An 18366-nucleotide genomic window follows, 5' to 3' on the forward strand; every position below is an offset into this window, starting at 1 on the left:
CATACATATAGTTAAACATTTCATAAATATATGCATTAAACTCTGCAACACTACGTCCATTCTTCCAATTCTTCTGCATTATGACACATTTTAAAGTAACACAGCCAGGTTTATATCAGTATGATGATGAGCAGTATTGGAAAAAATCGGCATAGAAACTATAAATGGAACATATATATGTCAATGTTCAGCATAGAAACTATAAATGGAAACACCTAGATGAACAAGATCCAACTTTTATAACCAAAAGTCCAACAACTAAGGCCTAGTGTTTGCATTCTACGGAAGAATCAAGCATTGATAGCAAAGCAATAGGGTGAAGGGCAATATTAGAACAGATGAACGAACAATAATGACGAAGCCAGCATACAGAACTTACATGCTTGGTTTCATTTTCATGAGGGTCCTCTCTCTGATCACGTTTTGACCAGATTGTAACTAATGGAGACATGCATCATAAAAGTGAGCTGCACATGCAAAAACATCAAGAATTAACGAGCTAAAGAAATGTTCAAACAGTTCCACTTGTGCTTCATAGAGGAAAATGTACATATCTCATTAGGTTGGAAGATATCCATATAAAATCTCCAAAAGAAAGTTCTTAAAACTTATAATAAACAGAGTTCTCTGCTTTGGCCCATATTCAGCTCTTAACTTGTAAGTGATAATCTGTTGCCTTTTGGTTTGGTAGAATCATATGAACCAGAATTCTCTGGAGCCTTATGTCTCTCATCAGACCATATGCACCGCTTTTTAGTTTCCAATTAAATACTCCTACATCGAAACAATAAAAATACAAATCAGAATAATAAGAGCCAAACTTCTGACTTATAAGCTCCATCTGTACCAGTCCACACACATTCAACTGCAAAATGACATACCTGATTCATCTAAGAAAAACAAGTTTCTTCAAAGCCTGGACATAAGATGGACTGGAAACTATTGGAATGTGGTTTCTAATCTAATAATCTCTTTTTACAGATTGCATATTTCAGTGCATTAGCAACAAGCAACATAAGCAAACCATATAAAGATTAGATAAAAGAAAACTTTCCAAGACAATACAATGAATTGAGAAGAAACCTTATCACCATCCTTGATCCAATAGGTTCCTAACAAATTAATATCAGTAAGTAGCTTCTGCTCATCATAGCCCAAGCAACAATGTCCCCGTATATGTCACCTGCAAGAGCATCACAACAACAACAAAGAAAAAAACCAACATAACAACGTGATCACACCAAATCTCATCATATAAATGAGACTTTTCGTGGTTACATAACAATGGATTTGATGATATGATATAATGAACAATCAAAATAAACATTTGTATTTAAACTAACAACACGGTACAATATTACATGCAACAAGTATCCATCCAAACAAGCTGTTAACTCTTACCAATCCCAAGAAAAAAACATTACAACTTTTCAGAATTAGTTACTGACAGGAAGGACTTTCTTGACAATCTCATCACTAAGGGCAGCAATCTGAGAATCAAGACTCTTGATTGTCTCCTCCTTTTGACTCTCTAAGCTAGCCAAAGCTTCTTGCAATTCAGCCTCAACTTTTTTCCTTCCTTCTGCAATCTTCTGCTCTACTTCTTGCTGAGTCTCTTTCTTCATCTTGTTCAATGCTGCTGATATCTCAGCCCTTGCAGCCTTCATAATTGCAGCAGCCTGGTCTTCCAGTTGCTTCACTTCAGCAGAGGTGTCCTTCACACTGCTCAATTTCTCCTTAATGGCAGAATCTCTTTCATCCATGAATTTCCCTAATGGGCTGAAGTAAATCTTGTCTAAAGCAAACATGAGAAAGAGGAATTCAGCCATCATGATTGGGAGTGTCAAGTTGAAGTCAAAAAGGGAAGCTTTTTCAATTTCCTCTGCTAGTGAAGGTGGTGCCATGGCCAATGAGCTTGCAAGAATGACAGAAATGGACTTGAGAGTTGATGGGATTGAAAGGGCTTCAAGGGATTTGGGTGATTTGGGGAGGGGTAGTTTTGGAAAAGGGATTTGGGTGAGGGAAAGTTTGAATCTTGGAGATGGAGGGATGGTGGAGGATGAAGAAGTGATTAGAACTTTGGAGGAGCTCATCATCATGTTGGCCATGGCTTCTTCTTCTTCTTCTTCTCTTCTTCTGCAACTTGGGATTTTGCAGTTTGAAAAAAAAAACAAATCTTTTTTTGAGAGGTTCGTTTCTTGATTTTTGCAAAGGCTATCTCAATGTATGCCACACAAAACGATGAGGCTGAGAATTGGAGCTCTAAGGGTGTGCCACTCACGTGAGATCATTCTTTTGAGTATATTCTTTTATAGTTATATCTTTGTTTAATAAGTCGTATCTCCAAATGACTTGGTCAGTGGACGAGGTCAATAGTTCTTGGTAATGGATGCTACATTTGAATGGGTCGAATTCAAATTAATAGGGCTCCAAGACGGGTATAATGAGATGTGAAATAAAAAAAATGCTACATTTGTTATTTGTTGGTAGATTGACTAAAAAGTTTGAAAATTGTGATGCCCAAGTTAATTCACATACCTAATTTCTTATCTCGGTTTAAGTAATCATGCTAACAGTGTCAATAATGTTTACTCTATTATTAGTGTAGCTTTAAGCTATGATGATAGGCAAGTAAGAAGTTTGTTGGATTCTCGTAAAATGTAGACACACTCATGTCGGATCCTTCAAAAATACACAACTCTTTTGAAGGATCTGACACACACAATGACATTTTTGAAGATGTCAGAGGACCATACCATTAGTTAACATTTAATCCTTGTAGTACGATGTACGTGTGACTGAATTGTGTAAGTAGCTTCGTATACCGTCAGTACATAAAACGCAAACTCTTTTTGAATACTCATGGAGATCCCAAACCAGAATGCAGAAGTTCAAGTCTGATAATTGTGGATTTGTTGTTTCTAATGACCAAGTGTTCTACACAAATAATTTTGATATGCAAATGAAGAAATAGAAGAGATGCATAAGCAGGCAACTGATCTTGTTTACAGAATCAGGTTGGACACTGAAGTCACTGGATAACCAAAAGTTTAGAGCTTTAACTTCTCCAACTCTCTTTGACATTTGCAAACAGTTGATGAATTCCTCTTTTTTCAAAAGTACTAATCACAGCACAACACTGTTAGAACTCCATAAGTAAACCATCGTGTGAACTCGATGTCCTGCTCTTCTGTTTCATTCTCCTCTCTGGGCTTGTCAATTTGTATGGGAGCCACCCTCTAAACAAGTGAACCAGCCTGGACTCACAATTAGCAACAACACCCCTGTTGTTGTCATGAATATTGTTTTGGTTCTCTGATAAGTCATCTTGATGGTGATTACCCTCTCGTTCACCTCTTCGTTGTCTGCTTTCACAGACTTTTGATCTGCAAAATGCATTTTCAAAGATGATGTTATCTATGTGCCCTTACGATACCACTTATGCAATACATATAGTGAACATTTCATAAAAATATGCATAAAACTCTGCATGATCACACAAAGTGACATAGCCAGGTTTATATCTGTATGATGATGAGCAGTACTGGCAAGAATTCGACACAGAAACTATAAATGGAACATATAAATGACAATATTCTAGTATTAGAAACTATACATGGAAACACCTAGATGAACAAGATTCAACTTTTATTACCAAGTGTCTCCAGCAACTTAGGCCGAGAAGAAGTGTTTGCAATTTATGGAAGAATCAAGCATCGATAGCAAACAATACCATAACAGGCCTGGGTGAAGTGCAATATTAGAACACATGAACCAACAATATACATATCTTACATGCTAGGTTCATTCTTACTAGAGTCCTCTCTCTCTGATCGCGTTTTGACCAGATTGTAACTGATGGAGACATGCCTCATAAAACTGAGCTGCACATGCAAAAACATCAAGAGTTAGCGCGTTTAGGAAATGTTAAAAGATTTCCACTTGGGATTTATAACGAAAAAAAGTACATAATCATTAGCAATGATCTGAAAAGTTCTTAACTCCAGAGTGGATAGAAATTGCTGAACTCTCTCATAAACCAGAATATAGACAAAAACGGATTAATAATCAGTCTAGTGAAAGAAACCACAGCCTCTGGCTATACGCAAACACCATGAGAAAATCTGTCTACATGAGTAACCTTACATTTTCACGATTATCTAAAATATTTTGATGCTAAATCTGTTTCTTTTCGGTTGAGAGAATTCATATGAACCAGAATCTCCTTAGAGCCTTAGATACCTTAGTAATTGAACCTGCTTTTTTACAGGTCTCTCTTCAGACCATTTTCACCTCTTTAAAGTGCATTCAGAATTATCTGCTAACGAAGATGTACTCGAAGGAGCTTATTAATTTCCAAACAAACGGGAATATATCGAACCACACACATTCAACTGCAGAAGTCAAGATTCTGATTTGGCTAAAAAAGAATCAATTTTCTTCAAAGCCTATACATCTCCTTTTACAAATTGCATATTCTAATGCATTTAACAGCAAGTAACATAAGCAAATCATATAAAGATTAGATAAAAGAGAACTCTCCTAGATCGAAAATATGATGAATGAGAAGAAACCTTATCGCCATCCTTGATCCGATAGGTTCCTAACAAATCACCATCAGTAAGTAGCTTCCGCCCATCGTAGCTCAAGCAAAAATGTCCCCATACATGTGACCTGTAATATTGACTAGTGAAAAATTCGGAAGAACTAGCCAAGGTAATATACAGTGAAACATCTATGCAAATTACATTAGACAGAAATCGAAGTATAAGTCTCAAGCAATCTACAACGGAAGAAGTTTAGTCTGAAAGTTTCCTTTAGCAATGCACATACCATGAAACCTTGCCTGTTCCTGTCTTTGGAAAATGACTGAAGGCAGATTCCACCGCCTGTTTCAGCTCCGCCACTGTCCCATTCCTTGCAACTTTAATATCTGCACAACACAAAATTCAATTGATCTGACCATTTGAAAAAAACATATGATACATCACTAATGATGAAGCCTGCTACCTAAAGCAATTTTTGAACCCCCTTTGCCACTCCACTAAAAGAATTCTCATGTGCAAGGGCGTTCGAAAACTTATATATAACAAAACAACACAAAATAAAAGGACTACCTGTTACCCTATTTGCATAATAGTGAAGGGATTTTAATTCCCCTTCCTCCAAGCTAGCTCCACCCCTGAATACATCAATACTAGCGATCCACATGTAGATCAAACTACATAGTATAGAGTAAGTGTGATAGCACCTAATGTCCTACTATCTTTGACTTAAACCATACATACGTGTTAAAATATCATATACATATATGTACATGGGCGGAGCCATCTTAGGTGAAGGATGGTTTGGTGCACACTCTTGAAAATTATGTGGTGTACAGAGGTTAAATGTTAGCTATTATGAAAGTATATTTAATTTAGCACTCCCTTAACACAACTGAGAAGAAAATTTGCACACCCTTCGCCAAATTCCTGGCTCCAAGATTGTATATTAGTAGGCCAATTAGTTGGCTACTTGAACTATGACCTCGGGTAGGGATCATTCCCCTACCTTGTAATCCCATCCCATTTCCCTAGCCCCAATTATTAAAAAAAATATACACACATAAAAAATACTAATCTCTGAATTCTAGATCCATCCATTTCTAAGGGCATACACACATGAATTTCAGTACTATTGGAACTCAGTGACTCTAAATCCTGAATTCGTCGTCTATACAGACACATATAGATGGAAATCAATTTCAGTATTTGACAAGACAATTGAACATGAAGAGGAAAATAATAAAAATTACCAAAGGAAGAGCCATCCAATTTGAGTACTGTGAGATTAAGTGGTTCCTCAGGTAACTTGTTGTAGTGCAAGCTCTTTTGTGGGCTGAGCAAAAATGGTGGTACTACACAAGACAATGATGATACATTCTTTTGAAATGAAAATCTAGGACTAACATCTTCTTCATCCCTCTTTAAAACTTCCATGACTAGTACACCATTTATAAGTAGTAAACTAAAATTATATTTGATTCATAACATCACCATTTTAAAGACCTCTAATTTGATCTCCTTAAGTTTTCTAATATGAGTGTTGTTATTGTTTTAGAATTATTATTATTATTATTATTATTATATTTATCTCTTTTTGGTGATTGATTGATTCTTTGGTACAGATTTAAGGTTGTGGTTGGCTTATGTTGGAGGAAATTCTAAGTGGAACATAAAAGAATTCAATTCAATTGCTTTCTACTCTCACTTTCTGCCTACTCTTTTTTTTTTTTTAATGTTTGTGTTCGATATCTATATTAGAGTACGATGAGTTTAAATTTTCATTTGAAAATTATATTAAGACATTCTCTAATAAAGATAATTTAATATTCATATAACTTGAATCTGAAAACTCTGATTAAGAATAAAGAAATACTTATCAAACCGTAACAGGTGACTTTGTGGCTACTTGTTTGGTGCGTTTATGATTGGGAGGGAGAATATTTTTGTTCCTAAATGGAATGAAGCGTCGCTATCACGCGCCACAGATGGCATGACAAAGTTGGGCCACCGAGAACCCGTGATTCTACTAGGCCCGTTTCGATTTTAATCCTTTTCGTGAGTAAATAAGATTGAAGATTGAAGAACATCAACAAGGATTGTTGTAAAATGAGTGTTAAAAATTAATTACATTATTTTTTTATTTTTTTTCAATTATAAAAATTCCTTCAAATTATGGACTTTGGAGACGTTATTGGACTTTTTGATACATTACTGGACATCCGGATACATAGGTGAAGGATGTATCCGAGAGGGGAATGATGTATCATAGAGGGGAATAGGACATCTGATACATCACTGGACTTCCGAATACATCAACAGACATCCAGATACGTATGTGAGGAGTGTATCTGAGAGGGGATAGAGATGTATCAACGAGAGGAAAGTGATAAATTCGAGAGGAAATTTTTGTAAATGATTGAAACGTTTAGAGATTATGATAAAATCTTATATCTATTTAGGTAATTTCTTACAATGTGTAAGATTCTTAAAGACAATAAATTCTAGTCCTAAATATAAATAATTTTTATGCTACACGGCGGAAAATCTAGAAAATACTCTCTCTGTTCATTTTTATTTGTCATGTTACATTTCTCGAAAGTCATTTTGATTGATTTTCAAAGTTAGATTAGATTATATTAATTCGATATTTTAAACAAAAAATTTAGATATTCAAAAATTATATGAAAAGTACGATAAATTGCAATTTTTTGCATATCAATATGATAAAAAAATACATCGTAAAATATTAATCAAAGTTCTTACTATTTGACTCTGAAAATAAAAATTATGACAAATAATAGTGAACAGATAGAGTAAAAAAAATTTAAAAAAAAGAAGAATGTGTTTGTAGAGTAATAAACACATTTTTTTGTGTTTGGAACTTCTCTTTCTTCTTTACAATGTACAATGCACCATGTATTTGCTTTTCAAAGGAAGCTCCTCCTCTAATAGCCAATGTCTCCATAAATCAATTAAGAGGAATAAAGTTTTTCTCTTTTTTTATTCAAAGGAAGAATAAAGTAAATCATGTCTTGTTGATGTTCTTTTTAACATCTTTGCTTTATTCAACATGTACATTTTTCCTAGAAAAGAATGCTACACTTCTAACATAATCATATTTTCTTTTTAGTGCATTTAACAAGAATGTTTTTTCTCAAATTTGAAAGTTATTTAATTTAATTTTTTATTTACATTCAATTGAGATTTTTTTTCATAACTATACAAATACTATGGCATAGGGTAAACGGCATTTTTAGTCCCTGTGTTAAGACTATATTCTTATTTTAGTTCTCGTGTTATTTAACTTAGCACTATTAACCTTTAGTTATATCATACCCAAAAAAATTAACAGAGAGTTCACTGCTAAACGGGGTAATTCGGATATTTTAAAGAAATTGCTTGAGAAAACAAAAAACTTTTTTTAAAAAAATCATTCGTTGCATAATTTATCATTCGGTGTGAGAGGGAGGGTTAATACCTATCAAGTTGATTTTTGAAATTGTAGCTCAAATCGACGGACTTGTTCTTCTAGATAGAGATAATGAAGACTTAGCTTGTTCTTCAAAGAGAGAGAATTGAAAAGGAAATACTCAAAATACCCTTTTTAGCAGTGAACTCTCTGTTAATTTTTTTTAAATCTGTAAGTTGAAGGACTAAAATCACTTGCTTGATATAATTGAAAGTTAAATAATGTTAAATTAGATAACACGAAGACTAAAATAAGAATATAGTCTTAACTAAAAATGTTATTTTTTCTTATGGCATATTTAAAACTGGTCATAAACCTTGTATCCAATCGATTAAATTCATATAAATTGAAAAATCAAAATGAAAATCTAGAAAAACAAATTACTAAGAGACGACCATCTTGACAATAGTGGAGTTACCTTTGTCGAAATACTATACCAAATAGGGTAAAAAGAAATTATGTATATATATATATTATACATTGAATTTTTTTAAATTTTGTAATGTGCATGCCCAATTGACACTTTGAAATATCCTTTGAAACGAGGTGGTCCAATTAGAAATTATACATTTCATCGAGACAACATAATTTTGTTCTACTTGTAATCATTCATGAACAATTTATTGTTCATATACGTGTGCCTTATCTTTATTTGTATGATTTGTTGCATTTAATTATGATTAATATCAGAAAATGAATCAAAGTTTAATCTGTTGAGTCCCACATATGACACATCATTTGTGGAATGGGGATTTAGGGACTCTTTATATGAGCCTTTTATTATGATATGATCCTTAATTTGCTCTAAATTAATGACTTTTTAAGTTTTTTTTTTTGAAAACAAAAGAAAGCTGAATTTCAATATTTAATTAATTGTTCTCTTAGCATACTTTTTGATAGAAAAAATTCAGACATTAGTAATCGAAACTGACCCCAAAATGTTAAAGTCTTGGGAGACATATGACTTCTTTTGAAAAAAAAAAATACAAGTCCTAATTAGAAAACAATGTGAATTGTGATCCATGACTTCATCATATATGATATGAGGTAGCTCCATTTTGTTTGGTATATTAGATCGACAGTGATCATAATTTGGTAACTTGTGAATTTCAAAATAACATTTTTCATGACATATCTAAAACGATTAAAAAAAATGATACATTTTGAATATCTTTAGTATAAGAAATTCAGAACGACAGAATCTAAGAAAATAAGTGAAATTCAATCAAATTAAAAAAAAAATTGAAATAAAAAGAATACGTAATTATTATCATTGAGAAAAAAAAAATATTTTCCACGAATAACTATGTAAAATTCTTCGAAAACCAATTGACCCCAAAACACTCACCAAACTATTGTCTATCTATGTTGGTTGCTTTGTCGTCTAGCTAGAGATTCCACCTCACCCAACCCCCCCCTCAAAAAAAAATTATATCATATTATTTCATGTGGAAATATATTTAACAAAATATTTGATATTCTCACAAATAGATCCTACATAATGTAAATTTAAATTAATCAAATTTTAATATGAATATTTAATAGGGAAAATTGTATATAATAGCAAACTAATAACCTAAAATAAATAGAGTAGTTAGGGTTTCATTTAATTGTGCTCCATAGCAAACGTTAGCTAAAGTTTTTCAGGCGTCTCTCTCCCCAAAATCTCGCTCGCCACTCTCCGTTCTCGCTCGCCTCTCTCGCTTTATACACAGAAGTGTATAAATTATGTTTCTGTTTTGTATAAAGCGAGAGAAAATTGTATATAGACATACAAAAATATATATCTTCGTGTTATACACTTAATTATACAATTTACAAACATTTTACTTCAAATATTGCAGAGAAAAAGGCAACAAATTATACAATTGCGAATTATACAATTGCAGTGAAATACAATTTTCTCTAGCTTTATACAACAGAAGTGTATATATTGTGTTTCTGTTTTTGTATAAAGCGAGAGAAAAACATATATCATCTTGCTATACACTTATAATTATGCAATATACATACATTTTAATTCGATTCAATTGTATGCAAAGCAAATTTTATAAAAATATTGCAGCGAAATAGGCAGCGAATAATACAATTGTGCATTATACAATCGCAGTGAAATACGATGGCGAATTATACAATTGCAGCGAAATAAGCCAGCGAATTATACAATTTAGGCCAGCGAATTATACAATTGTATATGTATAGCGAATTATACAGTTTTATGTTTGCTATGGAGCGCAATTATGCAAACTTTGCTATAGCATACAAATATGAATTTTTTGTTTGCTATATGTGAAAGTTGCCCTATTTAATATTGAAATAAATAAAAAATATTCGACATTAAGGAATCAACCCTTAATCCAATTTCGATATATTAAGTCACATGCTTCCAAACTAACCAACCAAAACCAATAGAATATTTTGCCAATTTTGTCATGATTTATTTGGAGATTTTTCAATTGATGAGAGTGGTTGCATCATGACTTTAATTTCTTGAACTTTCATCTCTGTATCACGTGTCTAAATCTAATCTTAGTTAATCAGACAAATGATAGTAATAATCAGAGGTAAATATAAAAAATTTAATTTAAACGTAATTTATATTATAACAATCTCAAATTAATATTGTAAGAATAATCAGATCGATGGACCAGATTCCAAGCTAATTAAATACATTATATACATTCAATAAATTATTTAATATAGATATAAATAATTTAGACAAAAATTATTAAATTCACGTGTATGCATAACTATTTCACTAGCTCCGCCCCAATTAATAATTGTTGCTTCTAATGAGTGTAACCAGATATATCGTATTCAAACGTGCAAAGTCAAATGACAACATTATCATGATGGTTGACTGGTCTTAATCTTGTGCTTAGATAACAAGGATAATAAGTGATAACTGTATAATTTTTTTATTTTTTAACAAATTCGTATATATTTTATTTTTAACATGTTGTAAACGACAAATTATGCGTGAGATAAATTAATTTGATGCACGAGATACATTAATTTGATGCGTAAAAATGAGGAATTTTAGGGATTTGTAAAACTAATATGGGATAATGGTAATAAGAGAATTTAAATGTGAGATTTCTGTCATTTTTTATCATTAATTTTCAGACTACTGATTATTTAATTAAGAAAATTACATATAATTGCTCTTTAAGTAATTTATTTCTGTAAATTCTTAAGTTAATTAGCAGTAATTCATTATGAAGTATTAACCCCGCCTTTTGTGATTTTAAATTAATTAAAGGTAAATTTACTTATATTTTAATTGGGGACATAAACAAGTCATGACCTAAATTTGTCCAAACATTTGTCATGCCAGACAAAAATTTTTTTTGCTTTAATACTTTATTTGATAAAACACGTTTAAGTTTCGTTCACACGCATTAAATCTTGAATTAGCAATTAATCCTTTAATTAGTAATGATATGTCATTTTCCAACTACTAGAAAATTAAAGGGAGAAGATATATTGTTGTTCTACTTTATTATAATGTTCAATTTACCATTGATTGTTAATGGAAAATTATAGTAGTAGTATAGTATCTTTTTACTTTTTTCTTATTAAACAAAGGACTGCATGCTGGCTCATTTGGTCCAACAAGTATTCATAAAATCATAAAAGAAGGAAATGTGGGACAATGTTTTCATGAATTCATTTAAGAAATTAATTTTTTTTACGTTATTAGAGTCAGACCTAATTCAATGCGGATTTTATGATCTCAAATAGTTATCCGGGGAAATATAAAGTACTTTATGAATGTATTTGTACACACTAGATCAGATAGTGAAATCGCTGATAAAAAAATATTTATATTTAAACTTTGAGGGAAAAATGGTGAATAAAATGAATCATATAACTCTGGGTTGTATATAGTTTGAACAATATTTTTTTTTCCGTTTAAACTAATTTTGAGTTATGACTATAAATTCAAGATTTAATTTAACAAAAGGAAAAAAAATGTATTTATCATAAATTCCATTTGTAATTTTCTTTAGGAGGTAACAAAAGTAAAAGACAAGAGATTGTACCATCAGTTGCATTGTCGGATGGATCACAAGAGAATTAATTAAGCTCTACTTTATATATGAAAAAGTTGAAAACAAAAGAAAAACCAATAAACACTTTATTAATAGTAAATTCAAGAGTTAAACTAACTAATATATATCGAACATATTTATTGAGATCGATAAGTATGATTAGTTTGACTACATCTAATATATGAATAAGAATATATCCAAAAACAATTTCAAAAATTGAATCTAATTAAAGTCATTATAACAAAAAAGATATTTTATGGTGATAGATTTTTCTATCACCGATTGAGTTAATGTCATCGTATTCGGAATTGTTAAAATTTTTAAAAGTATTTTTATAGAATGTTATTATAAAAACTCATATTTATTATTGCCGTGAAAGGAGACAATTATATTTTTGATCCTAAATTCTTTATTTGTTGTAGTGAGTCTCTAGTTGAAGCATTTCACCAAAAGTTAATATGTTAATTCGAGTATTGAAATGAAATATTTTCAGAGTTACGAGAATTAGTTCGGAATAATATTGTAATGTGTAGTGAAATTAGTATTTGAAAGAAAAAAATGAAGAGAACGAAAAATATTCTAAATCTCCAACTTATTCACAAACTGAAAAGAGCAAAATATTATACTGAAGGAATACGTTCTAATGTAATATGAAGTTTTTAAGTAATACGACATTATTAAATTATGTTATATCATGAAAGAGAGATAAGTTAAAGAAAAGTTCAACTATCTGAATCGATGTAAATTATAATGCATACAATAAACTTAAAAAAAAGCAAAATATTTATATCTCAACTTAAATATTTATCTTTTTAATCGTAATTTACTATAATTTGTGATATATACACCAAACGAAGGGTAAAGAGATGGTCCAAAAACATGCTTTTGTGAGGTGTCGATATGTTTGCTACTCTTTTGGCCGACCCAACTTCAATGCTCACTCCCTTTTTTCTTTTTCTCACCAGACAATTCTCCTTCTCTTCTCTTTCCATTTTCTACCACATTAATATTTACTTTTACTTGTATATATATATATATAAATAAATAAACATCTTCAAGAAAATTATACTACCAAATCTTTTATAATCTCTATACTTTTTTTTTTTCATATCATTTATGAGATGGAACTTGAGCTTGGTCTTGGTCTTGCACTTCCTAATTCAAATCCTATCAAATATTCCTACCTAAATGACAACAATATTAATATTGACACATTTGATGACAACTTCTCAGAAATGAAGAAGATTAATAATGATGATTATGGTAGTAACAAAGTTGAAGGTAAAACATTGTCTTTGCTTATATGGAATGGCCAACCAAATGAAGAAGAAGATGATAGTCATCAAAAAAGGAGATATTTTGAAGCTTGTTATAATCAGTAAGTTTGTGTAATTAATTTGTAGTAAATATATTCTTTCATGTTTGTGTGTAGTTTTATTCATATATTTACTAAACTCTTCATTAAAGGCGGAGTCGTTTTAAGGGTTTATTCGAAGTATTTTTGAAGGAAATTTTGTTTTATTTGTATATGATTAAAATTATTTAATAGTAGATATTGAAAAATTTTTATCTGTTTTTAACTTATTATTAATTTTATCGTATTTTAAACTCTCTTACTGAAAATTATGATTTGATCTCCCATGTCATAATCTTCCCCATATTTTCAAAAAAAGGTTAGTGTCATGTTTTAGGCAAATTGACTTGAACATACTTGTATATGTGCTTGGAAACTTATGAGCCTGATTTATTTTTGGGTGTTTTTAAGTTAAAATAGATTTTAAACACTAGAATAGTATTTGGCCATTTGGGTAAGATTAAAAAAATACTTTAATTAAACATTTGTTATTAAATCAAAATAAGTCCAAAATCTAGAAATTTTAATCTATGGCTTTGACTTATATTTCTTGTCTTACAAATATTGTTATTCTTTTAGTTTAACTTCCTAAAAAGTGTATTAAAAATCATTATTTTTAGTTGATCTTATGATATATTAATTATTACTAATTAATAAATATTGCATTTGTGATGCAGAGAATTCAAGGAAGAAAATGGAGTAGTGGGGTGGCCACCAATTAAATCATGGAGAAAAAAACTAATTCATGGGATTAATCATGAAGTTGGATGGAACAAAAATATTATTAATAATAATAATAATAATAGTAGACACAATATTGGAATTAGAAATTCCATGTATGTGAAGGTTAAAATGGAAGGAGTAGCCATTGGAAGAAAAATTGATCTAATGTTATATAATTCTTATCAAATCCTTACTAACACTTTGCTCCAAATGTTTAATAAATGTAAGTAATTATTTCACTCCTATTATTATATAAAAAATATGAAAATTAAAATAGCATGTCTTCTTCTTTTCTTTTTTTTTTTTACAAAATAACAATAAAGAATTAATTAAGACTTGAATTACTAATTAAGTTTGGTTAATTTATATGCAGCACATGAGAGTTGTGATGAAAATGATGGACGCTTTACACTATTGTACCAAGACAAAGAAGGAGATTGGATGCTTGCTGAAGATGTACCTTGGGAGTATGTACCTTACCTTTTCTATCCTACGAGGATTCACGTAAATTCAGTATCTTTTACTATGACTTAGATACGTATTTAAAAATTTACTAACATCTCTAGATGAATACTCTCTTCATTTATTTTTATTTGTCATGTTATGCTTTTTGAAAGTTAATTTGACTAATTTCCAAAGTTAAATTAAATTATATTGATTCGATATTTTAAACAAAAAATTTAGATATTCAAAAACTATATGAAAAGTACTATAAATTTCCAATTTTTTGCATATCAATATGATGAAAAAATACATTTTAAAAAATTAGTCAAAGTTTTTATAGTTCTGACTCTAAAAATAGAAACAATGATAAATAATAGTGAAATGAAGGAGTATTTGATTGTAAACATGATTATTATTGTATATATTTACTTGAAATTACGTAAAATTCATAAACTTTAGATTCAGGAGTACTCGTCATTATTGCTACACCATTATTTATAATTAATTTAAGACGAGTAAAATATAAATTAGAAATTGTTTTCCAGTATTTATTCAGAGTATATATAATTAATGGTTTAATTTTGCAGAACATTCATGGAGACAGTTCAGAGAATACAGATTCTAAGGAATTGGAAGAGTGGAAGAAGCACAAGAAAATCATCCCATATTTCTTAAGAGTATTAATTATATTATATAGTTTAATTAGTAGAGAATGTTGAAGGTAATTGATTAAAAGATATGAAGAAAAAAATTAGTTAATTGAGTTTGACATTGTAATTTTATTATCCTATAATGTAATTTTATATTTATTTTGTTGGTTTGATTTGAGATAACTATTTATAGTAAGGTGGACAAATAATATGAAACCGAGGAAATATTTGGGGGAAATTTTCTTCAAATTAATTATTCATTAACGTGTTTCTCTTTTTTTTTTTCAACGGTATGATTCAAATCCGTGATTTAAAATTTATGCGCTTTTACAATGATTTTAAGTTAATATACGATAATAACTATGCTCACTATCGAATATTTAACGGAATCCCATGAACCCGGGCCACGACAAGCTGACCTGGTAGCTCATTCTGGGTCAGGGCCTTTTTTTTGCTGGGCCTTTGCAACCCAGCCCAATATTACTATAATGCAAAACTACTAGGTGCAAAAAGGAATTTAGTATAATTTAATATTTATCATAACTAATATAGAAATAAATTTATTTACAACCATATTAGAAATTTTGGAGATTTTTTTTATACTCTCACACACAAACCCTAATCACCATTATCCCCACCCACATTACAAAATCATTATTTTTTTACTAATATTTTATCCATCGAAAAATGTTCATTGACTGTTTTCACAAGTATTTTAAATAAATTATTGAGGAAAAAAAATTATTATTACGGAAAAATGAAAAAGTTTTCAATATTTCTAATGAAATTCAATTTCTTATCATATATTTTTTCAATGAGCTAATTTAATAAAAAAAACGATTAATACAAATTTTTCACTAGTTCGTAATGAATTGTATTTTGTTTGTAATAAAGTCACTTGTCCATCACCGTTAAATACAGAAGTGAGGTGCTATTTAAGATATGTCATGTAGTGTCTTTTGTTTCTAATCTTGTACTACACGCACATCAACTTCAATAAACACCATATTAACCTTAAATGCATTAGCCCCCACCCGCCGCGAAATAAATTGTTTCCTATCGGATCTGATCTCACTACAATAAAAATAACTTTTAGCAACATTAAATATTGACACTAATAGATAGTGCTTATATTTTTACCAACAATAGTTAATTGTCATTAGAACCAATGTCGTTAAAGACTTTAGAGACATATATAAAAAGTGATAATTGTCATTAAAAATACATATTTAACGATAATTAAGAATTAAATACCGCTAATAATTATTTTTGTTATAGTGTATATAATTAATTAGCAATACATATCAAAAGGTTTAAAGAAGCACCCAATAATAATAATAATGGAACGTGTGTTTGAATTTTGCACTTGAAACGAAGGATATAGGTTTGGCACGTTAATTAATTAATTAATGATCAATTGACCCAAAATTATTTTCATACTCAATTCTGGCAACATGCCGCACAACCTAAGAAAATAAGTTACTCCTTTTGTTTTAAATTATTTATTGTATTTAGTACATTAAAAAATATTAATTAAAAAATATTTATTTTATTTTATTTTTATTTATGTATTTAAATTTAATATCTTTTAATTAGATCTTTACTTTATTTATGTGTCACGCTCTATAATTAAAGTTTATAATCTTCAAAAATAAATATCGGTAAGGGTAAATTAGAAATAGTAATTATTTTATCGCGATGTATTTTCAAGGAAAAAGCTCAAGTAAGTTTCTATAGCTAATTGATTGAGGAAGATTAACCTAATTAAACATCATATTCAGAGTTGCCATCTATGTTAAAACTGCTTTACCAAGTGGCCACTACTAGGAAAATTCCTCTATAATTGAGTTTGTCTAATGATAAATCATAAGTTTATGAAAGATTAGTGCCACTTCAATAAACTTATTTTCTTTGTTTATGCTCTAATTGTGTCATTGACTCCAACACCATTTCTCATTTGATGACTAAATTATGGTGAGAGACGACATGAAAATTTTAAATTTATGAATTTTAGATTATTTTTCAAAAAGTTTAATTCTTGAAAATTATCTATACATTTTACGTAAATTTTATATTATAAAGACATGATTTATATTGAATTTTATCGAATTTATAATTGACCTATTAGCTCCGCCCCGATTTATATGGGCACTATAATAATCTAAAAGTTTTCGTCCATTTTAAGCAACTATCCTATAATGAGGTCACATGTGTAAGAAATAATCTATCTAATATGTCCAGCATATCATTTTCTTGCCACGTGTAATTCCAAATCAGCAAAAGTTGGTATGTAAGATTTTTTTTTTACACCTAATATTCTTACTAAACACTTGTATAGTTAAACTTAGCCATATATACTAAACACTTAATTAGAGGTTGGGCCGTTGGGGTGTGCATTATTTGGAGTAAATCAAAAAATCAAATCAAATCAAATTGAGTTTTAATTTGGATTTAATTTTTTGAATTTTTGGTTTGATTTTTAAATTCATAAATTACTTTGTTTGTTTTTTTGTTTAAATTTGGATTTAGAAAAATGAAAACTGAAAAATTAAAAAAATTGTGTGTGCGTGCGTGCGTGTGTGTGTTTAGAATTAAGTTAGAGTTAACCACTTTTCATCCTTTTTAGTTATTTTCATTATGGTTTACTTTATTTTCTTATATTTAGTCTATAATTAATATTCTTTCAAGTATTGTGTTTTATGTTTTACTTCTGATTTATATTAAAAAGAATATTTAAGAAATTCAATATATATATATATATGTATAACTTTGTTATGTTTCTAATTATTGACATAACCAATTAACCAAATCGAAAAAACACACACCAAAAGAGAAAAATCAAACCAAATCAAATTTATTTCGATTCGAATTGGGTTGCACTTTTTCAAAATCAAAAATTAAAACGCGAATCGAATAGAATAAAATCGAACTGAAAAATTGAATGCACATCCCAGAGGTAATATTTCATATTCCCTCCCTTTTAACAAATAAATTAAAAATCCTCCACACTTTCGTTATTTCTCTCATTATCTAATTTATTTTCAAAAAGATTATTGATACTGTAAGATACGAAAATTACTTTTGAAACCTTTTAAGGTAAAAAAATATAATAGATATAGAAACG

At 29.7% G+C, this 18366-nt stretch overlaps 3 protein-coding genes across 4 annotated transcripts; 1 reads left to right on the top strand and 2 right to left on the bottom strand.

Moving 5' to 3' along the window:
• Positions 1 to 1304: 1304 nt before the first annotated feature.
• Positions 1305 to 2278, bottom strand: LOC114077502 (ATP synthase subunit b', chloroplastic-like). Its single transcript, XM_027917439.1, has one exon. It carries the CDS (start codon positions 2106 to 2108, stop codon positions 1437 to 1439), a length of 672 nt encoding a protein of 223 aa, XP_027773240.1. The 5' UTR covers positions 2109 to 2278; the 3' UTR covers positions 1305 to 1436.
• A 553-nt stretch (positions 2279 to 2831) lies between these two features.
• LOC107022430 lies at positions 2832 to 6206 on the bottom strand. Of its 2 annotated transcripts, none has more exons than XM_027917437.1 (5): positions 5798 to 6206; positions 4834 to 4933; positions 4575 to 4674; positions 3796 to 3884; positions 2832 to 3386 (listed from the first exon to the last, which is right to left on the bottom strand). In XM_027917437.1, the coding sequence occupies exons 1-5, from the start codon at positions 5979 to 5981 to the stop codon at positions 3143 to 3145; spliced, it is 717 nt and encodes a 238-aa protein (XP_027773238.1). In that variant the 5' UTR covers positions 5982 to 6206; the 3' UTR covers positions 2832 to 3142. The 2 variants fall into 2 exon arrangements, with proteins under 2 accessions (XP_027773238.1, XP_027773239.1); XM_027917438.1 differs by having other exon boundaries at positions 3815 to 3884; positions 5798 to 6178.
• Positions 6207 to 13125: 6919 nt separating this feature from the next.
• On the top strand, positions 13126 to 15480 carry LOC107022758 (auxin-responsive protein IAA29-like). Its single transcript, XM_015223348.2, has 4 exons — positions 13126 to 13449; positions 14103 to 14371; positions 14522 to 14615; positions 15180 to 15480. The coding sequence occupies exons 1-4, from the start codon at positions 13193 to 13195 to the stop codon at positions 15265 to 15267; spliced, it is 708 nt and encodes a 235-aa protein (XP_015078834.1). The 5' UTR covers positions 13126 to 13192; the 3' UTR covers positions 15268 to 15480.
• The last annotated feature ends 2886 nt before the right edge of the window (positions 15481 to 18366 follow it).

Source organism: Solanum pennellii, chromosome 6 (assembly GCF_001406875.1).
Source record: "Solanum pennellii chromosome 6, SPENNV200".
In the NCBI taxonomy this organism is placed as follows: Eukaryota; Viridiplantae; Streptophyta; class Magnoliopsida; order Solanales; family Solanaceae; genus Solanum; species Solanum pennellii.